Source organism: Vanrija albida (assembly GCF_041260175.1).
Source record: "Vanrija albida strain AlHP1 chromosome Unknown contig_7, whole genome shotgun sequence".
Classification (NCBI taxonomy): domain Eukaryota; kingdom Fungi; phylum Basidiomycota; class Tremellomycetes; order Trichosporonales; family Trichosporonaceae; genus Vanrija; species Vanrija albida.
The window spans coordinates 1335015-1356528 of record NW_027191426.1 but is presented as its reverse complement, the minus strand read 5'-3'; the positions used below and the strand labels follow the sequence as shown (position 1 = coordinate 1356528).

Here is a 21514-nt window from a genome sequence, read left to right as displayed (position 1 = left end):
GAGAGAGATGGAGAAGATGAGAGCTCTATTGGGGGCCCAAGATGCTGGCAAGCGCAACTTGACCCCTCCAGAGGCACCCGCCCGTGTTCGCCGGGGTCGAGAAGGCCGTCGTCGGTCGCGGCAGCTGTTGCCATTGCTGCCCGCAGCCTCTGCTGAGCTAGAGTCTGTAGGTACCAGAAAAAGCGAGCCGGGGCGAGGTTGGAAACACACGGGATAGGAGTATCTGGGGTTGAGTGTCAGTAGGAGAGTCGAGCAAGGGGATGGGGAGGGGAGGGAGGGAGGCGAGCGAGCAAGCTCACAGGGAAGGTGCAAGGCAAGGCGCAATGGTGGCGGACCTGAGACGAAGCCCTAAGTACAGAGGTGTGACACAAACGTGCTCGCTGGTGATTATACAGCGCTGCAGTTATAGCACCACCCTGTTTTATTGAGATGCTGAGCGAGGCGTGATAAGCATGTATAATAGGAGGAGGGAGGGAGGGAGGGAGGGAGGGAGGGAGGTGTGGTTGTGCATACGCAACAGAGCCACCATCGTAACATTGATGGGGCCTGAGAGTCTGTGTGCGTGTGTCTTTGGCTTGCAGTACTCACTCTCACACACGTCAGGCGGCGGCAACAGCTGCTGCTGCCTCACAGTGTACTTGGGGGGGGCCGAGATGGCTGCGACAGCCAAAGGGTGCCCGTTTCGGAAACTAGGCCGAAATTGTCGTCAGGAGCAGAGCGTGTTTACCTGTTCCCTTGGCTTTGGGCTGCTGCTGCTGCTGCTGCTCCACTGTATCGTAGCCACGGGGCGGGGAGAGCAACGCTTGGCGTTACCGACAGGCGACAATGCGAACGACAATGCAATGCAAAATGAAGCGAGCAGCCGTGATGGTCGTACACAGGTGTTGTTGTTGTTGCAGCTTTGCGGGATCGCTTAGGTGGCAATGGTGCGGTGATTAACTGGCCAGGGGAAGGAAGGCTGCGGGGTACGAGAGGCAGGCGGACGATCGGCTCAAGGACCTCGAGGATATTGATTTTGGTGCGAGGGGGATCCCAGGAACGTCGCAGATGGGCAAACGGCAAGGGTTGGCCCAGTGTGACAGGTCAAAGACGAACAGGCGGACCTTGATGGCGAGGGTGAGTGAGCAAAAGGGAGAGGGAGAGGTAGAAAAAGAGGTCGAGACAGATGGCTGCAAGATCGTGGGACGGGGAGGAATGGTTGTGGAGGTGGTGTGGTGTGGCGTGGTGTGGTGCGTCGTGGTGCGTCGTGCGAGGTGTGGTGCGTGGTGCGTGGTGCACGCAGTAGTGGGTGGTGCTGCTGCGACAATGACTCCAAGCAGACGAGCATGACTTTGCATCTCCTCTGCTCGTGCTCCCTCCCGATGCCATACACCCACCATGCCCACCTCGACAACGACCGAGACATAAAGCCATGACGATGCTGTCATGTTGCCTGCAGCCTTGCCCCTGAGAGGTTAACGGGTCTCCTGCCTCTCTGCCTCGGAGCGAGCGAGCGAGCTGGCTGGCGTCGTCATTTCTCGCGCTGGTGCTGCGCGCTCTGCTCCAACGACGACATGATCATAGTCCAAGTGGTTGGTTTGTGCCTGCACACAAAGCTGGCTAGCCCGAGCTAGCACGGCGCGTTTGCTTGCTCCATACCTCCGCAGCAGCACAAGCACCACCGGCATGCGGCTTGTAAGTCTCCGCTCGCTGCCTCGATGCCTCGATCGACACCACACCCCACGCCAGTGCCCAATCCTCCGAGCGAGCGAGCCACTCTGCGACCCAATCCCATGCGTGATTCAGAATTCAGGACAAGAGTAATGTCGAAACGGACGGGCTGCCACCGGCCGCACAGCTGAGAAACGACGGGGACGAGCGCACTGCCCACCCCACCTCCCCCCCTGCCCCTGCTTGGCGGGCGCGGGTACATTGCATCAGCTCACGCGACAGCTCTCAGAGCACACACTGCGGCGTCCAAAGCCGACACGGCCCAGTCATTCCTCGCCCGCGCTGGAACGTGGACCTGGCAATCAACGTTTCGTCAGCACATTACAGCGCGCACTCGCGCACTCGCAAACCAAAGGGGCAAGGCAAGTAAGCGCGGCGTCAGCTGGCTAGCGGGGGCGTTGGCAGGCAATTAGCGACGACGCTGCACTGCATGTAGCAGACGGCAACCTTGGCATGCCACTCGCCCGGCGCCGCCGTCCACCGCGCCGCCTCTCCTCGCAACCATGCACTTGTCGCGGGGCATCGCGGTGCCGAGGCATCGCGGTGCCGAGGCACCTCGCTGGCCAATGGACGGACGCGGCCCTCCCATCATTTGACACATACAGAACATTGTGCATTCCGTGGCAACGCATTACGCCGAATGTCGTCGTCGTCACCTGCCTCGGCACCACCCATGCTGTCGTACGTACGCACGTCGAAACACTACTCGGCGGCACGTGTCGCTGCAGCGGCCGCGCCGTCGTGCCGTCGCCCCGTCGGGACGGGTATCGCTCGGCTGGGTTTCTGGCGGGGCTGGGCTCGCTCGATATTAACCACGAGGAGCCCCGACTGCATCCCAACACACGATAAGAACATGACGAGTCTCCCAGAGTGCCTTCGCCGCCTTGGCGACGGCGCGCAGCAGATCCCCTCGATACAGACACCGGAGCATGCCTCCCTCTCGGAGGTGGCTGTCGTCGGGCTTTGACTCGAGATCGTGCGCCGCGGCGTGGCAAGGAACGTGTCCGCCATCGGCACAGCGGAATGTGCCCTACACGTGCGGGAAAGCAATGCTGATCCCCACGTCGGCGACCGCGCTAGTCCTCGTCTGGGGGCTCGCGCCACACTGACTCGTACAGCTGCAAGCAGCTGGCGATCACGTATGCCCAGCTGGCCCAGAACGTCGCCAGCTCGCTCTGGTACATGGCCTTGTGGCTCGAGGCGGCGTAACCCAGCGCGCCGCACAGCAAGAAACCGGTACCGCCGATGAGATTCCAGAATCCGACTGGGTGCCAGTGTCAGCCGGTGGGCAACACGCGGCATGCTTGCAACTTACTCTGCCAGCCAATGTCCATCGGCCGGGGGATGTACCATTTGTGCTGCACCTCGAGCATCTGGAGCAGCGAGGTGATGACGAACCCGACGCCGCCGATGACCTGCGGGGTCCAGATGAACACGTCTCTCGTGGCCGTGCGCTTTCCGTTGATGACGGCGGGGAGGCCGGAAATCGTCGCGACCCAGAAGATGGTGGCCGCCCACCACTCTGTAAAGGCAGCCAGGAAGCCGACGTTGCGCCAGCTCTCCCAGCCGAACCACTTGAAGCCCGGCTCCTCCTCGCGCCACGGGAAGAGGTCACGCTCCGCACGCTCGGGGTCGGCCGGGCTCGGTGGCTGGGATGAGTCGGCCGTCGAGCTCGCGTCCGTCGAGCAGCCGGTGGCGGGGGAGCTGGTCGTCGCGGAGCCAGCCTTTGCCGGGGCGGCCTTCGCGGGCGCGATCGTGGCGGGAACGTCCGTCGGCTGACCGGAAAGCAGGCGCTTGAGCGACGTGCCAAAGTTGTTCTCGCGCCCGCGATCCAAGGCCTCAATGACCATCATGTGCGCGCCGATGACGAACACGAGCCCGCCCGCGAACCCGATCCACGATGCCGCGTTCTGGATGCCGTGCCGCCCGACATTGGGGTAGAGGTACGGCAGAAACACGAGGAACCCTGCCGTCAGCGCTGCGGCGCCCCCAAACCCACCGTTCACGACCCAGATCACACTGCCAAACGTAAACACGACGGCCTCCCAGAACGAGATATCCCCCCAGAGGTGCGGCTTGAGCACGCCCTTGTGGTGCGGCATGCGGAGGTGCACCGAGTGCTGGCTCGTGTCGTCGCGGTTGACGTGGTAGTGCTTGCGCGAGTAGCGCGCCTTGCGCGCGCGGCGCGAATGCCACGCCACGCGGTTCCCGTTGTGGTCGGTGAAGTGGAGGGTCGTGGGGTGGATCCATTTGGGGAACGACTGCACGGCATTGTCCCTGGCGTTGGCGTTGAGCGCGAGCTGGAGCGGGGTGGGTAATGTGCCGGGTGCTGTGCCGGCGGCCGCTGCCCCGTCGGCGGCGGTCACTTCGCCCTTCTTGAGCCTCTTGGTGCGACCCGCCGCGTCCGGCATGTTGGCATGTATACGGGCTGGTGCTGGGGTCTTTGGGTGGCAGCGCCGCTACTGCGCTGGGGCTTTATACCGGGAGCGACGTGGCAGAGGTGAGCGACGACGCGACGGCGACGCGTAGTCCGAGGGCGAGGGCGAGGGGCAGTAGGTGTGGCGGGCGACGCGTCGCCGTTGATCGTGATCGTCGCCGACGCCGCCCGCCACTTTCTGGGCCTTGACTTGGACGTGTGCCCAACGACGAGGGGGCCGGCGCGACGGCTTGACGTCACTGGATTCGGGTTGGACAGAGACACGCAGCGACGACTTCCGACGGATGGCCATGCCGGAGTCGGTCGGTGGAGCGGCGTCGGCGTCAGCGGACGGGGTTAGTGTCAGTGGAGCGGGTCGCCATGCTGGCTGGTCGGCGTCAGTGGCATGTGTGCAGGCGGCGAAGAGCAAGGAGCGAGCGAGGGACTGTCGAAGGGCAGAAAGAGGGACTGGAAGGGGATGCAGAGCCGAAGTCACCGTAGCCGCCGACGTGCCTGACTTTGCATCCTTTGGCTGGCTCGCGGCCAAGTCGTCGCCGCCGTCATCACTTCCTCCCCAACCCTCTCTGCCAAGTCTTTGGCACTCGCATCCACTTTGCATCTGCTCTCTTGCTCTACCCGTCTACCACGCATCACCCATGCGCAGGCGACAAATGCCACCCCCGCCGCCACAGTGTGGCCCGAGCCCGCGCCCAAGCCCCGCAGCACGCCCCAGAGTGGCCCGTGACGCTTTACGGGAAGCGCCAGGCTGGCCGGTGGCTCAAACAGGCTCCCTCCTTACTCCTGACCCACCACGCCGCGCTTGGGGCTCGCTTTCCTCTTCAAACGTCTTGCCCGCTGACAGGCTGCCAGACAGCATCTACTAACGCCGGGCTAACCTTGGCATCCATGCGGTGCGGCTTGGCCGCCGACACGATGGGGACATGCGCTGGCTGGCCCGACAGCCAAAAGAAAGGCATCGACCCGACCAGTCTCATCTCTGCCTCTTCTTCATCTTTTCAAGCTCGCCTTACACCCACACTCACTTCACCCACGCTCGTTTACCCATGCTCCGTTTCTCCGTAGCCGCTGCCGCAGCGCTGCTCATCGGCCTCGCCAGCGCACCACTCGCTCTCGCCCAAGGCACAACCTGCAACTCGACCGTCCACTGCCCGAGGTCCGCCCCCTGCTGTTCCGAGTACGGATTCTGCGGTACCGGCCAGTTCTGTCTCGGCGGCTGCCAGCCCTTCAGTGCGTACGGTGGTGTGTTCACGGCTCACAACCAGACTCGTACGAAACCACGTCGTGCAAGCCCAACCCCGTGTGCAGGTCGAGCACGACCGACTTCAACGACCTCAGCCGCGTCCTCCTCAACGCCACCCAGTACAACGGAAACGCCTCCAAGTGGGACTGGGTCTGTGAGTGGCCGTTGCTCGTGGCGCGTGGCTCGCGGCTCGTGACCCCTGTTTGCTCACACCCCCAGTGGAGAAGGGCGCGCTCGTCGCCGACCCCAGCGGTAACGGCCAGCGCCTGACCTTGACCGAGCATGGTGAGTAACGCGGCAGGGTGGTGGAAGGGTGGAAGCGGGTTTGCAGGGTTGAGCGAACACCACTAACCACTCCAGGCGGTACCCTTCTCTCGTCGACCCGCTACATCCACTATGGCCAGATTGACTTTACGATGCGTGCGTGTAGACAGCAGCCGCAGCTACAGCGCGTCGCTGACACCCCCCAGAGGCGTCCAAGTGGGCCGGTGTCGTGACAGCTGCCATCACAATGTCGGACGTCAAGGACGAGATTGACCTCGAGTGGGCTTCGACCCCCACCAACCAGGTCCAGAGCAACTACTTCTTCCTCGGCGTGGTCAACTACACCGACAACAAGGGCGGCACCCACAACTTCTCCGGCAACACGTTTACTGATATGAACACGTACACTGTGGGTGGAGCCACCGCCGCAAGCGCTGACGACCAGCTCAACTGGCAGGAGGACCAGCTCCAGTGGGCTGTCAACGGCAAGATCATCCGCACCGTCACCAAGGCGAGCACGCTGTCCTTGGACGGCTCGCAGTAGTGAGTGTTCATGCTCTTGGCGCCCTTGCTCCCCTAACCATTCTCAGCAAGTACCCCTCGACCCCGTCGCGTATCCAGATTTCCATCTGGCCAGCTGGTCTGCCCACGTCTGCCAAGGGTACCATCGAGTGGGCGGGTGGCCTGATCGACTGGAACGAACCCGACTACGTCGCCAACGGATACTTCTGGAACACGGTCAAGTCGGTCAGCATTAGCTGTGCGGACGAGGGCATCGAGACGGACAGCACAATCCTGCCCGACACGGTCGGTTACTCGTACACTGGTAACGACACGAGCAACACTCCGGTGAGTTTACACACCCCGCCGCCGCGCGCAGCGCTGACGGACCCACAGATGGTCGCGCAAACAAACCACTCGACCGTGCTCGGCAGTGGCGCGCCTGGTGCGCTCGCCGCGTCAATAAGCATGATTGGCGTGACGGCAGCCGCTGCGGCCATCATTCCAGCCTTGACTTGGTCGCTGTGGTAGTGCTCGGCAGGCTGTTGATACAATGCCCGAATCTCACGCCTGCCTCCCCCATCTCTCTCTCTCCCTCTCTTCGCGCTAGTGTGACACATGGCCGGCGTGCCGGATCCAGCCTGTGGGGTAAGTCGGTGGCCTCACGCGCCGGGGTCGCCGTGGTCGTCGTACCATGTTTGTAGTCTTGTTCCACGCATTGTTGGTTTGCATTTCATTCGCCTGCTGCTTGTTACAGGACACAATGACTGGGACGGTGGCTACTTCTGCGCGTGGGAAGAGGGGCAAACGGGTCGCCCTCCCCGCGTGTGACGACGGTGAGCGTGGTGAGTGCGGCGGCAACAGATAGCCGCCCGTGTTGACGACTGACGACGACGACTGATCCCACCCGTTCGTGTTTTGTTTTGTCCACCAACCCAGGCGTGCTCCACGTTATCCGCAACCCGATGCGAGCGACAACTGCCTTTCTCGCGCTGGCGCTGTGCGCGGCAATCGTCGTCGTCGCGGCCGTCGCCAGCGCGCTGTGGGCCGTGCTTGCCTTTGGTGCGTGACAACAACAACAAGGGCTGACCCACCCCACCCCAGTGCCGCTCGTCAACCTCGTCGCCATCCCCAGCCTCATTGGCAGCGTGCTGCGTGAGTCTGCCGGCCCTGCACAGCTCACCAGCCCAGTACTTGTGCATGCCCTCCCCTTTGCGGCCTACCTCCTCCTCGCGCAGACCGACGCGCCAAAGCATGGCGGCAGCCTCTTCCTCCCCTTCAGCCCTGGTGCGTCGTCGCGTCGCGCGGTTCACACGCCCGCTCACACCACTGCAGCGCGCCACCTCGGCATTCTCGTCGCCGTCGTGCACTACACTTTCTTCGTGCTCTCCACCGCGCCGGCCATGCTGCTCGCGCTGGCGCGCACCGCCATCCGCCTCAAGAACAGCGGCGCGGCCCACGCGTCGTCGCGCTGGCTCCCCTCGGCGTGGTGGGAGCGCTTTGCGAGGTACGCCGGGGGTTGGGCTTGCGCTAACAATAGCTTTGGCATCACGTACCAGTCGCCGCGGCGGGGCCGCGCGTCCAAGCTCGACGTGTTCGTGCCTGCCGTTGCTGGGGGCGACGACCTGCCCGGCGCGGGCGACTTTGCGCCCTTCTCGCCCGCGAGCTCGGCGCACACGCTGCCCGATGTGGACGGTGGGAGCCGGTACAATGCGGTGACGAGCGCGACCGACGACTTTCCGGCCGAGGTGTGGCACGAGCAGATGCCCGGCTCGCCCGTGGACGGCGGCGCGCTCCCCGTCGTCGTGTTCGTGTACGACGTGGGGATTATCGGGCCGATCCGGCCCCGGCGGTGGATGTTCTCGCTCGTCGGCGCAAAGCTAGCAGAGCAGGGGTACGTCGCCGTCGTGCCGGATCTCACGCTGTACCCCGACGGCCAGGTCGAGGACATGGTCGTCGACCTGCGCGCCGTGCTCGCGTGGACGCGCAAGGAGATCTCGACCTTTGGAGGGGACCCGCACAACATCTACGTGTGCGGGCACGGGCTGGGCGCCCACCTCGCGCTGTACACCCTGTCGCAGGACGCGGTGGTGCGCTCGCGCGACAAGCTCGAGATTCATAATGCGGCGCGCGAGTGGCCGCACCTCGGGTACGACCAGCGCCCGACGTACTCGCGCGACATTCCGAACGGGCTGCGCCAGCTGCGCACGTATGGAGGGGACATTGACATCCCCGAGATCCGGGGCGTAATCATGTAGGTGGGCTCGTAGCGCTCGCGCTGACGCCAGGCTGTCGCCCGTCGCAGACGTCATCAAGCAGGTGCGCCACGAGTCCAAGCTGTGGCTCGAGCACGTGTCGCCGCTGCGGCGCGCGCTCGGCTCGTCGCAGACGCGCTGCATGAAGCACAGCCTGGGACATATCCTGTTCGCGGCGAGAAACCTGGTCGAGGTCGAGTGGCTCCCAGAGCGTGTGCTCATCATCCACGGGTGAGTGGGATAGGGGGCGCGCGCTCACGCCCCAGCGTCGACGACCACCTCGTGCCAATATGGCAGGCCGTGTGGCTCGCCGACCTGCTCAACGGCCTCGACGTGCCGACGCGCCTCAAGCAGTACACCAACCTGTCGCACTTTGACGTCGTGACGAGCCTGATGAGCGGGCTCGAGTCCAAGCAGACGGCGAATATAGTGCACGATAGTGAGTGGGCATGCCGGCAGCGCTGACCCCAGTCCGGTGGTTTGTCGAGGGCGGGCCGTAGCGCGGGCTAGACGGCGCCACGGTGCCATCGACCTCGCCTATAGATCTCTGCCACGCTGTTGTATAATGCCGCTATACCGCTACCATAGATGACCTGATGATTATGAATGTACATGCTGGTGTGGGGGGGGGGGGGGCAGGGCCAACAGGCCATCAATGAGCTAGTGGCACGAGCAAGGTTACGCCCGCGCCTAAGCCTTGGGCTCAGCGGCATACCGCAACCTGTCCACCGCGAGCCAAGCATCGCTCCCGCCCTCAAAGCTCCAGCCCAGCGGGCCGAGGTCGCACTCGGCGCAGATGAGCCACTTGACCTTCTTGCCTGCGTCGGCGCCGGGCGCAAAGTCGGGCAGCGCGGCGGCCGCATCGGGGCGCGAGAAGCCGACGTTGTCGAACGCGAACGGGCTGCCGCGGACGAGCCAGTAGGCTGCGGTCGAGGATTCGGCGGGGAAGGGGGAGCCGGGGTGTGTGGGGAGCTGTGTCGTGGGCATCAGCACTCTCTCGTCTCTCTCCCCTCTTCTCCCCCCTCTCCCCGGGCCCCCAACTCCTCTCCCCCTCTCTCTCCCCCACCCCCCTCCACCCTCTGCCGTACCCGGGCACTCACAATCCCAGGCTCCGCCTCGACCCACTCCCCAACCCCAGGCTGCAGCACCACGGCATTACACCCCCCGCGCGGGCAGTAGATCTTGCGGGAGTTGACGAGCGCGTCGGCGCCGCCCGCGGCCTCGAGGCCGGTCGTGAGCGACGCCGGCGCGCCCGCAGCGAGCTCGGCGTACCCCTTCGTCTGGGGCGGGGCGCGGCGCGTCGCGGTCGACTGGGCCGCTAGGGCTGCGAGGATGGCGTCTTGTGATGGCTGCTGGGGGGCCGACATGATGAGTAAGTGTTGAAGGGAGAGACGCGCACGATGCGTCACTTGTGCCAAGCGGCCGCACGGGGTCGACGCGCCACGCGAAAGTCACGTGCCCACCCCGCGCCGTTTTCGTCATTTGCCACCTGCGCACCTCGACTGACCGATCAGAGCGCACCGGATTGTAATGTCCCCTCGGCCATTGTCGTCTGCTTCAACTCCGCTCTCCTTGTCTTTGCCCATTGCCCCATCCCCCACCACCATGCCAGCCCAGCCCCCGCGGCTAGGCCACATCCCCGGCATGTACTTTGACGCCGAGCGCAACCGGTACTTCCCGCTGCCGGCCAAGCCGGCCCCGCCCCCGAGGGCCAAGCAGCCCGCCTGCGTCCCAGCCAAGCGGGGGCGCGGCACGGCCGCCCCGGCCATCGGCGCGCGGCGAATCGCGCACAGCTTGGGCGCGCGGGACGGCACCGGCGAGCGGTGGTGAGTTACCCCCGAGCGACGGCGCTGACCCCAGCCGCGCGCAGCACCGGCTCGCGGCGGCCACGCTGTTCGGCGTCGCAGAGCTGTGCGAGTGCCATGGCGAGAGCATCACCTCGCTCCAGTCCTTCGCCACGGGGGGCATGTGCGTCACCACCGACCACGGCAAGGTCATCGTCGCGCGGCCCGATAAGCAGACGGCGCACTCGCGCTCCGTGTGCTCGCAGCGGGTGGGTTGGGCAGGGGGGCAAGCTGACAGCGAGTTACTCGGGATCCACTTCAACGTCGCGCGCTCGACGTGGCTCGCCGTGTCGAACGGAAACGAGCCACACATCCACGGCTGGCGCCAGGACCCGCTGCTCCCCATCGGCTCGATTCCGGACCAGAGCATCCTCGACTTTCCGCAGCGCGACATCTTTGGCATGAGCTCGTTTGACGACCAGACGACGCTGGGTGCGTGTGCAGAGGGAGCTCGCTGACGGCCCACAGCATCGGCAAACTCGCTTAGCACGGTGCACTACGGCGAGGCGCTGACCATGACGAGCCGCAAGACGGCGTCGGACCCGCTCAGCGTGTACCGCTCCGACCCGAACACGGTGTACGCTGGCCTGCGGTCGTCGCACGTCATTGTCGAGGACTTGCGCGCCGCGGGCAGGGGACACGGCAGCACGCTCGCTACAATGCCCGCAGGCAAGGCCGTCATCGGCGTACAGCGCCTCAAGGACTCGGCCGTGCCGTGGGGCCTGCTCGTGAGCGCCATGAACCATCAGGTGGGTGCAGTGCGAGAAGGGTGCTCACCGCCCCCAGTTATACATCTATGATATCCGCTTTGCGGCCAGCCCCCTCCGGACACTGCCCGGCCACACCAACCTGTACCACACCAACCTCGCGTTGACGACGGCGCCAGACGACACGGTCGTGTTTGCCGGCGGCAGCGACCACCGCTTACGCGCCTGGTCGACGCTCACGGGCGAGCTGCTCACGCCCCCTGCGCCGAGACACCGCAGAAACGCCCTCGCCATGGACTTTCGCCATCTCGTCGAGCACGTCGACATTGCTCCCGACCTGACACTGCGTGTGGCCTCTGCGGGCGACATTCTGCGATTCGCCCCGCACCGTCCTGCCGCGACGAGGTAGGCTCGGGGCGAGTCGAGTGCCAATTGCCGATCGATCCGCGCCTTCTGTGTCCCCCCTAGAGCTTGTTCCTAGACATTGAAATACCCCGACTGCCCTGTCGTGCGTGGGTCAGGCAGGCAGCGCTAGAGTAGAGTTTGTACTGCGACCCGGCGAGTATTGTAGAGTATCGTCGTCGTGCATGTTGTAGTTGTCCACTGTGGTTACGTATGTTGGAGGGTCATGCACCCCGGAAATGGGAGGTGGAATGTAACGTAAAGCCGAAAGTGGAATGGTGCATACGCCGACGCGCCTGCCTTCAAAGGTGCAGCCGGCGAGCAGGGTGGGGCCCGCTGCCGGTCGGGGTGATGACGCTGTGGTGGTTGCGCCAATGTGTGCCTGAAACGGTCTGTCCGTCCATGGCTCGCGCCTCGCTCGCTCACTCGCTCGTCTGAGTCGTCGTCCGGGTGGGCACGCGCGCACGGCGGCGTGCTCGGGCCGCTCGCATCCTTTGGCTCGCCTGGGTTGAATCATCATTGTCTTCCCCCCCATTCGCGGCGGCGACAGCAGCAGTGCAGCGGCAACAAGCACACGCAAAAGCAAACAAGCACGAGCACGAGCACAAGAACGCACTGTGCGTCCAGTCTGTCAGTCTGTCTGTCGCTCGCTGGCTCGCTCGCTGCTCGCCTTCCCTCTCGACCTCGCCGCCGACGACACACACTTGCTTCTTTTCATCCGACGACGACAGCTCTTGACACGACGACACACACATCCTCCTTCCTCCTCTTCTTCTTCCTCGCCTTCCCCCCCCTCCTCCTCACTCCTCTTGTCGCCGCTCACCCCTCCTCGTCGTCCTTGTTGTTGACGACACCTCCACGCCCATTACGACTACGACTCTTTACGCCCCCCCCCACTCCCCACTCCCCTCCCCATCACTGGCGCACCGGCGCAGCGCACTGCCCACTATCCCAAACATTTCCATCTCGTCCCTCTTCTCACTCCTCTCGCTCGCAGTTACAATGAGCACTGCAACACCATCAACAACATCCTCGTCGTCGTCGCGCAGCTCGGCGGGCTTCCGCGCCCTCCCAAACCACTATGCGGCCGTCTCGCCCCGCCTCGTCTTCACGACGCTCACGCCCAAGGACCTCGCGTTGGGGCCGTACGCCCACCCGTCGACCGGCAAGCCGATGCACGTCTTCACTCGTGCGTCCAGGAGGGAAGACATCACTGACCCCCAGTCGACGACTACATGCTCTACACGCCGTTCAAGAATGACCACGGGCCCCTCAACCTCGCCTACACGTTCGACGCTTGCGTCCGCATCTTTGACAAGCTCAACGTGAGTGGCCAGAGGCAGGGCGGATACTAAGGTCGCACAGGCCAAGGAGCACAAGAGAAAGGCACTATGCCTGTACACGAGCCCCTCGCCAGAACAAAAGTCGAATGTCGCGCTCATTGCAGCGCTGTACAGCGTGAGTTGCGCCTGTTCGGGAGCTAGATTGTCGGCATTGGGGCTGGCGAGGAAGAACCGATGCTCCACGCCTTGTCTCTGTGGCGTCCTGACACGCCCAGCTTATTGTCGACCACCAGGATCCGTGGGATGCGTTCCAGCCCTTGGCACACTTTGAGGTTCTGCCCTTCCGCGACGCGGGCAACGGCGTCAACGAGTTTGGCCTCACGATCCAGGTGAGGCCGTGGCCGCAGCGGTGCTGACGCCCAGGACGTGCTCTATGGCATGTGGAAGGCACGGCAGCACGAGCTGCTCAACCTCCAGGAGTTTGATGCCGACGACTACCGCTATTTTGAGAAGGTCGAGTGAGTGCTGTGCTGCGTGCTGCGTGCTGCGATCGTGTCGTTAGCAGCGCTGACGGCACAGGAACGGTGACCTCAACATCCTAGGCAGCTTTATCGCCTTCGCCTCGCCCATGGACCCAGCTTGGATCACGGCCCACGCCCAGCCGGGCGAGACAGCAGCGACCTTTACCCAGTCTCAGACGCGCATGCTGGCATCCGCGTTTGACAAGGTCACGTCCAAGTTCTTCGAGGAGGATGTCGGCCTCGTCGTCAGGCTCAACGACGAACTGTGGGTCGTCGGGGATCGGCCTCGGGCTGACAGCAGGTACAACAAGGCGAGATTTACCGAAGCCAACATCGAGCATGGTGCGTCTCGGGTGTGGCACTCGGCTAACCCCGCAGTCGACCTCTACTTTGACGATGGAACGAACCCCACTGATGACATTGTCCGCCAGTTTATCGCCCTGGCGGACGACATGATTAACAACAAGAAGCGCAAGGTCGCTGTCCACTGCAAGGCTGGCCTTGGCAGGACGGGCGTGCTTATCGGCGGTGAGCTGGTCTCCCTTGCTCCCCAGCTGACATCCCAGCCTACCTAATCTACAAGTACCAGTTCACCGCGTCCGAGGTCATCGGCTTCATGCGCGTCATACGCCCAGGCATGGTCGTTGGCCCCCAGCAGCGATACATGCAGCTGAATCAGATGAAATGGGCCGGTTGGGTGAGCTGATCTCTGTGCGGGGCAGCCAGCTGACAGCCCAGGCCGTGATAGACGCTGCGGCAAAGAAGGACGGCGCAGAGTCGCTGCCGAGCCCACCGATGAATGCCAAGGAAGCCCTGCCTGCCACTGAGACGGCCGACCATGGTACGCCTCGGCCACTCACGCCTGCCCGACGCGTCGCAGCCGCCACGGCCAAGCACGGTGACGCCGTTGGACAGCCGCGCAAGGGTACGAACGGAGTGCAAGAGACCGACGACACGGCAACCCCGAGCCGTCAGATCAAGACCAGCGGCCTTGCTCCCTCCTCTGGCGACTCGCAGGACGGGTCGGTTCGGGGAATCAAGCGTGGCTCGGGTCGTTCGCCCGTCCCCCACGTCCTAAGAGGAGAGGCCGCCCAGCGAGTCGTCACGACTGTCCCCGTGCGCACCGGGCTTGCGCGCTCCGTGTCGAGTGCCAGTTGCAGCTCGTCCGTGTCGGAGCTTGACCAGCGTGCGACCAAGCGGCGCCAGGGCGACGCCCCTGCCGAGTCTGGCCTCAGCTCGCCTCCACCTAGCCGCGAGTCGACTCCTTCAGACGGATCGACCGCGCCGACTTCGTCCTTCCCCATTGATGAGGCGACCGAGCCGCCTACTACCCCTCGCCAGACGCCCAGCCAGCTCTCTTCACGCCCCGAGACGCCCACCACGCCATCTGCGCGAGGCGACGTTAACCGCCCTGTCCGGAGCCTGATTCCTCGCCGCGGGGCAGTCGCCACCAAGGACGGCATGGTCGCCTCTCACTCTCCGACACGCCTAGTCCGCTCGAAATCCACTGCCGTTGACGGCCAGTTTGCCGATTCCGAAGTCCTCCCCAGCTCGGCGTCGACGGGCAGCCTCTCGTCGCGTATGAAGATGCCCTCGTCGCGCCTCATGAGCCCCACTCGGTCGTGGCAGGCTGCCCGCGCCTCTGCCATGCCGTCCAAAGACTAGGTGGGTGGTGCTGACTGTAGCTACTGACCCGCTGCAGACGCCTTTAGACGCTTCAACCCACGATCGCATCTCCACAACACTGTCCATGACCTTTCACGCGAGATGGACCACTGGTTGTCCTCTCGCCCCACGCATCAACCACGCAATCACGACACGAACGACGCATCCGAACCTTTTTATTGTGCATGTCTGCGCGTGCAGCGCGATATTATTGTAGATAAGTAGTAGCTGGAGGGGCCTGAGCATGATGTCTATGCAAGTCATGGCACCGAGCGGTGTGGGCGGGCGGCGGTGTGGACAGACCCGCCCCACTATGGGTGATTGCGACGACCCACTCTGGATGGCCCAGTCCAATTGGTCCCGTTTATCGTGCCTAGGGATTGCCATTCCGTCGAGGCGAGACCTCGTGTCGCGCGCTGCTGGTGCTGCTACTTGTGGCCAGACTTCTCTTTGAAGATCCACTGTAGTCTTGTAACGACACTTTCCCCCAACACTCGCTTCCCGCCCACGTGCATCCACACCACAATGGGCTTTGCATCCAACATTGTCATCGGCTCGGCCAGCTTCCTGCTCGGCATGGTCTTTGTGTCGCAGGTGGTGCGTGCGGGCGCGGGCGCGTCCTCTGGGTGGGCCGGGCCGTAGCTGACCTCACAGGTCGACATCCCGCTCCTCTACCTCCCCCTAACCGACGCGGCCATCGACAACGGCTACCACTTCTACGAGATGTGGTACGAGGCGCCTGGTGCCGTCAAGGTGGGTGTGTGCGGCCGCTGCCCGCCGCCGCGCCGACACTTGCCGAGAGTGCTAACTCCCCCAGGCCCTGTTCCACGCGGCCATGGGCCTGCCCCTCATCGTCCTCCTCCTCAAGCTGCACAAGTGGACCGAGAGCGCGCTGTTCTTTGACGGCACGAGCGTCGCGCTCCAGCTCGCTACCATCGTGCTCTACCTCAGCGTGCACATTGCGTCGCTGCGTACCTTCCGTGAGTCGAGTCGCCGACAGGAGCCGCGCGGCGCCGAGGGCAGACAAGTGCTCGGCGCAACCCTCGCTCGCTGCGCTCGCTCGTGCTGACGCCGCGCCCCAGTCCCCGACTCCAACAAGGGCTCCAACTCGTTCAACTTCCTCCCGCAGCCGCCGCCCCGCGACGTGCCGGCCACCGACGACGAGAAGATCGAGGCCGTCCGCGTCCTCGCCGCGGCAAACGCCCTCGTCGGCCTCCTCCTCCTCGGCGTCATCGGCATGCAGATTGGCCAGGAGTACGCCGGCAACGTCGAGGCCCGCGAGCAGGCAAAGATCGACAACGCGCTCCGCACCGAGGCCGAGGCCAAGAAGGACCAGTAGTGTTTGGGTTCAGAGATCTCTACGTAGTAGCTGCCGCGGCATGCCAATCATGAGCCATGCGGGGGGGTGGGGTGTCATTATGGTGGTATAATACAGGTGTGCGCGGGGTGACGCGCCGCGTCGCGCCGCGGCTACAGCACTGGCCGGTACAGGTGCAGCTCCTGGTCCCAGCCGGCCGTCGCAATGACCCCCTCGTCGAAGAGGGCCCAGCCGAGCGCCATGGTGAACTCGGAGTGGTGCGACGTTGCGCTGGCCGGGCGCGGGGCCGGCAGCGCCGTGTTCCAGATGCGCGCCGTCATGTCGTAGCCTGAGGATGCGATGATGTCGGCGTGGTATGGCGACCACCTGGGGGTGTGAGTGGGGTGTGAGTGGGGGTGTGAGCGGGGTGGCTGGCGGCGGAGTGACGCGTGGGGGAAGTCTCGCCCTCGTCCTCGGACCACCACCTCCTACCCGCGGCGCTCGCAGCGCTCCGCGCCGCGCCGCTCGCACTCACTGGATCTTCCTTATCGCCAACGCATGCCCCGGCATCTCGGCGACCGGCGTGCCGGGGTTGCGCACGTCCCAAACCCTCACCACCTTGTCCTTGCCCGCCGTCGCGAGCACGCCAGGGCGGTACTTGTTCCAGTCAGCCGCGAGCACGTCAGCGGCGCTGGCCGCGAACTGGGCCTGGGGGCGGGGCGGGCCCCGCCCCTGCTGGGAGCGGAGGTCGAACAGGCGCACGGCGCCGTCCTGCCCCGCGGCAGCGAGCAGGCCCGGCGTGTGCGGGCTAAACTGCGCGGCGTAGACCTGCCCCGCGCCGATTTGGAGCGTCTGCAGCGCCGTCGCCCTTTCCACGGCCCACACCTTCACCGCCCCGTCCCAGCTCGCAGTGGCGAACAGGCTCTTCTCGAGGTTGCTCCAGTCGACGCTGACCACCTCGCCCGTGTGCTCGTGCCACGCGGCGACGGGCAGGCCCTGGGGTCAGCTATGCCAGGGGGCGGGGATTACCTGCAGCGTGATGTCAAAGAGGCGGATCGCGCCGTTGCCGCAGCCCGCGACCAGCTGGTTCCTGCCTGTCAGCGCCCGCAGGATCGCGAGACCCACTCGTGCGCCTCGTTCCACGCGACGTCGTACACGCTGTCCTGGGTGTCGAAGCTGCCCAGTGTCAGCTAACCCAAAGCGAGCCGCACTTACTACTTCTCGACGCCGACACCCCCCGGCGTCACGCGGACGACGTGCACGCGCCCGTTGCCGACGAGGCCGAAATTCGCGCCCGAGGCCAAGGCCACCCGGTCCTCAAAGTATGGGCTGAACTTGAGCGAGTGGTGCGCGTAGCCCTGCGTGCGGAGCCGCACTGGCGGCGCGCCGGGCGGGCCGACGGGGCTGGGCATGGTGTGGTGGGTTGATGGAGGCCGTGATGATGATGATCAGAGCTGATGGACGTCCGCCGGCAACCTAGCAAGCGGGGCTGGCTCCTCAGGGTTCGCCACGTGGGCGCCCATGTTGACGCCGATTTGCTCCCGCTCGTCTCAGTCGCGTCCTGCTGCTTGCTGCACGCGTTTGCTCTTTCTTCAGAGCGGCCACCCACCCTCGTCATCTTGTTGTTGTCCTCTGACCCATCACGCACGCACAGGGCACACAGCACCATGCCCCCGTCACCGGGCAAGATCCAGTCCTTGCCGAGTGAGCTATGCGCCCCTGGATCAGCTAACCCCCCAGTCAAGGTGCTGTACACGATCGACACATCGCCCCAGTCGTATCTCGCAGTGCTGCCAGACAAGCAGGACGTGTACGTCCATCCAACGGCGCCGGCGAGCACCGAGCTGCTCGGGAGTTGCTCCCTCAAAGCCCTGGCCCGGGGAATCTGCTATGCGAGGTGAGGTGGCACCTCGCGCCCAGCTGACCCCAAAGCCCAGAATGCGTGCCCAACCAGTCGACCCTCGACTTTTCAGTCTACAACCTCGAGCCGTCGGCGAGCCTGACCACGGCCGGCACGGTCCCTCCCCCGCCGTCTGTGACGTCGCGCGCGTTCCCCACCCCGGCGCCGACGCCGCTCTCGTCCTGGGCCGGCAAGGGGTTTCTCTCGTGGGCCCTGTCCGAGGCCGGCGCGGGGAGCACGCTCGCCCGCGGCCGCCTCGTGCGCGAGTACGAGTTCTCGTCGGCGTGCTTCTCTGACGGCGCGGGCCTCGAGGGCCTCATGGCCGCGGCGGCCGCCAGCGGAAGCGACGAGGCCGACGGAAAGGGCTGGGGGCTCGAGGTCACGCTCACCCTGCGCCAGCTCAACCCCGAGGGCAAGCGCGAGTTTGCCGCACGATCGGCGTTTGAGGAGATGCTCGTCGGTGGCAAGAGCTCGGCGTCGGCCCCCATCGCTGTCGCATCCAGCCCGACACGCGTGATTCCCACGAGCCCGGTGGCGGCCGCCGCTGCTAGGACCGAGGTGCCGTCGAGGGCGGCGACCGGCGCGGCCTTTGCGCGGCCTGCACCGCCCGTGGCGAGACCGCCGTCCCCGCTCCGCCGCGCGGCGGCTATCCAGCCCGCTGCTTCGACATCGACACAGCCCCAAAGACAGCTGGCGCCGCCTGCTGCCGGCCCTTCGCGTGACAGCAAAGGCGACCTTACGTCTGCGGTCATATCGCTCGCTTCGCGCGAATCGACACCCCCGCGATCAGCTGCACCCACCGCGCCCCTCCGCACGCCTCCTCCGCCGTCGCCGTCGCGTGCGGCGCTGATGAGCTTGCTCAAGTCGGAGGGCAAGATGTCCCCGGAAATGGCGAGAAAGCTCGCAAACAACCAGTTCCTTGTCAGGCTGCTCAAGGCGTTGCCGCCAGGCGCCAATGGCGAGGCTGGTGGGTCACCTAGCAAGTCGGTCACCAGACCCACTGCAGCTGCGGCACGGCCGCTTGGAGTAGAAAAACCTACGTCCAACACGTCAGAGTCGTCGTGGGCTCCAACCCCTCCGACTTCTACCGACGCCTGCTACAACTGCGGGGCGACCGAGTCGGACCAGTGGATGACCAAGAAGCTGAAGGATGGGCGTGCGGGGCGTGTTTGCAATGGTGAGTTTGTGGCTTCGTACCCGCTGACCCCAGCCTGCGGCCTCTACTTTAACAAGCACAAGCGCATGCGTCCAAGAGAGGTGTGGGAGAAGGAGGAGGCGGAAAAGAAAGCGGCGGCAGCAGCGGCCGCCGCCCCCGTGCCTCCAGTCCGCTCCAGCCCGCGTCTGAACAGAACAAGACATTCAGACCCTGCGTCTGCAGCACCACCAGAGTCGCCGAGAAAACGACAGCGGACAAAGGCCCACCCCCATCCGAGCCCGCGCATGGCCACGCGGTCGAGCGCAAAGGAGGCGGCCGACAAGCCGTCGACGACGGACGCGACGACGCCGACGCCGAGCGTCGTCGGCTCGAGCGCTGTCAACTTTGCCTCGCACTTCCCCTTCTCGCCTGGCAACCCGTTTGGGCCGTCGGTCAGTCTGGACGGGACGACCGAGCCGAGCGCCGTCGACCTCGAGGCCCTCTTCCTCCAGTTCAACGAGGAGAACACTGCCGGCGACGAGCACGGCGCAGGTGCGACGCACGACACTCTCAACCTAGGCTCGGACGCTGCCAACATCGAGGCGCTGTTCAGCGACCACGACGCCGAGGGCATCCTCGAGCTGCTCAAGAGCATCGAGAGCGAAGGGATTGAGCCGCCGACGTCGGAGGCGGCGTAGGCGTAGGCGCGGTGGTAATTCCTGTCGCCGTTGTCGTGAGACGCGGCTAATTCTGTGTTTATAGATCTGTATCATACTGCATTGGCATTGTTTCTACCAGTCGGCATGGTGGCAGGGGCGGAGTGGCGGCTCTCCAACAAGTGTGGCACCCACACCCCAGAGTCGCGATCAACCGCGCACCCGGCGCCCGAGCTCGCGCCGGATGATGGCGTCGACGCCGGCGTCGCGCCCCGGGCCTGGCGGGAGGCCCCTCAGCGCGCGGATGTCGACCTGCTGCAGCTGGTTCGAGTTCTTCTTGCCGTGGTCGCACGGGACGCCGCGCTCATGGCAGGGGTAGCACGCGCCCTCCGGCGCGATCGGAGCGTAGGACCAGCAGCCGGCGTTGACCCCGGAGCAGCCGGCACAGCGGTCGACATGCACCGCCACGTTGCGCGGGTCGAGGTCGAGCGCGATCTCAAAGCAGAAGCGGTAGACGCGCTCCTTATCGTAGCACGGCAGCCCGTTGAAGAGCAGGGCGGGGAGGCCAGCCGACCCGGGCACGGCGGCCGCCGCCCAGCCCTTGAGCAGCGCGAGCACGGCGCACGCCGTCGCCTGCTCGGCGGACAGGGGCCCGCCGCGGCGGTCGGGCTCGAACCGGCGCCAGAGGGCCGCGCGCGCCGTCTTGACCCGGCGCGCTGGCACGCCGTCGGGGCGGGCCTGCCCTGGAGGGAGGGTGAGGAGGTCGTCGAGCATCTGGCGTGGCGTAAGCCGGGGGGGAGGGGGGAGGGGGGAAGAGACGCACCTCGCGTCCCGTCAGCGCGGCCCCGCGCGCCTCCCTGCAGTCCGCGAGGCGCTGGAGGAAGTGGTGCTCGACGAGCTCGAGCCGGTGCCACGGGATGCCGGGGTCGAGCCGGTGTGAGACGTGGCCGGTGACGAAGGGCCCTGGGGGCAGGGTGCGCAGCCACGCGAGGTGCCCGAGCGCGCCGTCGGCCGCGCTGCCGATGGGCTGGACGACCGTGACCCGCGCTGGTGGCATGGGCGGGGAGAGGAAGCAGGAAGGGGGCGGGGGAAGGGGCGGGCTAGGAGTGGCTGGCGCCGTGGGGGTGGCTGGCGGCGTGAGGCGCGGCGACGTGTGAGGAGGTTTGGTGGGGGGGAGGCGGAGGCGCGAGTGAAGAGTCAGAGAACAAGTATTGAGGGGGACAGAGATGCAAGTGAGTTAGCAAGGTGGTTTATGGGCAGGGAGGGACAGGGGACGGCGGCAGCCAGCTCTGCTCCAGCTGGCCCGTCTTCCTCGCCTTCCTCGTCTTCCTCCAGCTCATGCCCGCGACCAGCGTCCTTTGCCTCGCCTACCCACCCGCGCCGCGGCCTGCCTGCCACCTGCCAGCCCGACCCAGTCCACTCGACTCGGCGACATGAGGATGCCACTTGCTCGCAGTTGCCTGTTTCGGCGCGACGCCGCGCTCACGGCGATCACTTGGGCCTGGGTGCGTGTGCGCCGCCGACGCGCCGACTCCTTGCAGCGCGTGCCGGGTGCACGGCAGTCGCCCACGCCACGAGGCCAAAGGAGCCTGCGCCTGACGAAAGGAGCCGAGTCAGACGCGCCAGTGGGTCAGTGGATCAGCGTACCCCAGCCTGCCCCCCTCAAGTCTAGACGATGCAGGAATAGTGTACAGATT

The 21514-nt window shown here is 65.4% G+C and overlaps 10 protein-coding genes across 10 annotated transcripts; 6 read left to right on the top strand and 4 right to left on the bottom strand.

Moving 5' to 3' along the window:
* Positions 1–2786: 2786 nt before the first annotated feature.
* Positions 2787–4121, bottom strand: Q8F55_008983 (uncharacterized protein; the record flags this gene model as incomplete). The annotated part of the gene is made up of 2 exons (XM_069357359.1): positions 2787–2974; positions 3026–4121. 2 exons carry the CDS (start codon positions 4119–4121, stop codon positions 2787–2789), a joined length of 1284 nt encoding a protein of 427 aa, XP_069205296.1.
* Positions 4122–5190: 1069 nt separating this feature from the next.
* UTR2 (putative glycosidase CRH2) lies at positions 5191–6683 on the top strand (the record flags this gene model as incomplete). Its single annotated transcript, XM_069357358.1, has 7 exons — positions 5191–5374; positions 5410–5541; positions 5607–5672; positions 5748–5807; positions 5858–6194; positions 6242–6500; positions 6549–6683. 7 exons carry the CDS (start codon positions 5191–5193, stop codon positions 6681–6683), a joined length of 1173 nt encoding a protein of 390 aa, XP_069205295.1.
* Positions 6684–7117: 434 nt separating this feature from the next.
* On the top strand, positions 7118–8907 carry Q8F55_008981 (uncharacterized protein; the record flags this gene model as incomplete). The annotated part of the gene is made up of 8 exons (XM_069357357.1): positions 7118–7214; positions 7257–7307; positions 7344–7439; positions 7488–7659; positions 7693–8406; positions 8441–8638; positions 8674–8846; positions 8879–8907. The coding sequence occupies 8 exons, from the start codon at positions 7118–7120 to the stop codon at positions 8905–8907; spliced, it is 1530 nt and encodes a 509-aa protein (XP_069205294.1).
* A 190-nt stretch (positions 8908–9097) lies between these two features.
* Positions 9098–9774, bottom strand: Q8F55_008980 (uncharacterized protein; the record flags this gene model as incomplete). The annotated part of the gene is made up of 2 exons (XM_069357356.1): positions 9098–9379; positions 9508–9774. 2 exons carry the CDS (start codon positions 9772–9774, stop codon positions 9098–9100), a joined length of 549 nt encoding a protein of 182 aa, XP_069205293.1.
* A 238-nt stretch (positions 9775–10012) lies between these two features.
* On the top strand, positions 10013–11367 carry Q8F55_008979 (uncharacterized protein; the record flags this gene model as incomplete). Its single annotated transcript, XM_069357355.1, has 5 exons — positions 10013–10233; positions 10268–10460; positions 10494–10683; positions 10720–11000; positions 11038–11367. 5 exons carry the CDS (start codon positions 10013–10015, stop codon positions 11365–11367), a joined length of 1215 nt encoding a protein of 404 aa, XP_069205292.1.
* Positions 11368–12362: 995 nt separating this feature from the next.
* On the top strand, positions 12363–14829 carry CDC14 (cell division control protein 14; the record flags this gene model as incomplete). The annotated part of the gene is made up of 10 exons (XM_069357354.1): positions 12363–12549; positions 12585–12685; positions 12726–12818; positions 12919–13032; positions 13067–13161; positions 13223–13429; positions 13466–13506; positions 13543–13692; positions 13731–13861; positions 13903–14829. 10 exons carry the CDS (start codon positions 12363–12365, stop codon positions 14827–14829), a joined length of 2046 nt encoding a protein of 681 aa, XP_069205291.1.
* A 525-nt stretch (positions 14830–15354) lies between these two features.
* Positions 15355–16168, top strand: CSH3 (the record flags this gene model as incomplete). The annotated part of the gene is made up of 4 exons (XM_069357353.1): positions 15355–15426; positions 15484–15582; positions 15647–15809; positions 15912–16168. The coding sequence occupies 4 exons, from the start codon at positions 15355–15357 to the stop codon at positions 16166–16168; spliced, it is 591 nt and encodes a 196-aa protein (XP_069205290.1).
* Positions 16169–16299: 131 nt separating this feature from the next.
* On the bottom strand, positions 16300–17538 carry PEX7 (peroxisomal targeting signal 2 receptor; the record flags this gene model as incomplete). Its single annotated transcript, XM_069357352.1, has 5 exons — positions 16300–16513; positions 16662–17122; positions 17156–17216; positions 17252–17302; positions 17342–17538. The coding sequence occupies 5 exons, from the start codon at positions 17536–17538 to the stop codon at positions 16300–16302; spliced, it is 984 nt and encodes a 327-aa protein (XP_069205289.1).
* Positions 17539–17793: 255 nt separating this feature from the next.
* On the top strand, positions 17794–19859 carry Q8F55_008975 (uncharacterized protein; the record flags this gene model as incomplete). Its single annotated transcript, XM_069357351.1, has 5 exons — positions 17794–17830; positions 17867–17936; positions 18059–18993; positions 19033–19203; positions 19237–19859. 5 exons carry the CDS (start codon positions 17794–17796, stop codon positions 19857–19859), a joined length of 1836 nt encoding a protein of 611 aa, XP_069205288.1.
* Positions 19860–20027: 168 nt separating this feature from the next.
* Q8F55_008974 (uncharacterized protein) lies at positions 20028–20874 on the bottom strand (the record flags this gene model as incomplete). Its single annotated transcript, XM_069357350.1, has 2 exons — positions 20028–20591; positions 20641–20874. 2 exons carry the CDS (start codon positions 20872–20874, stop codon positions 20028–20030), a joined length of 798 nt encoding a protein of 265 aa, XP_069205287.1.
* Positions 20875–21514: the final 640 nt, after the last annotated feature.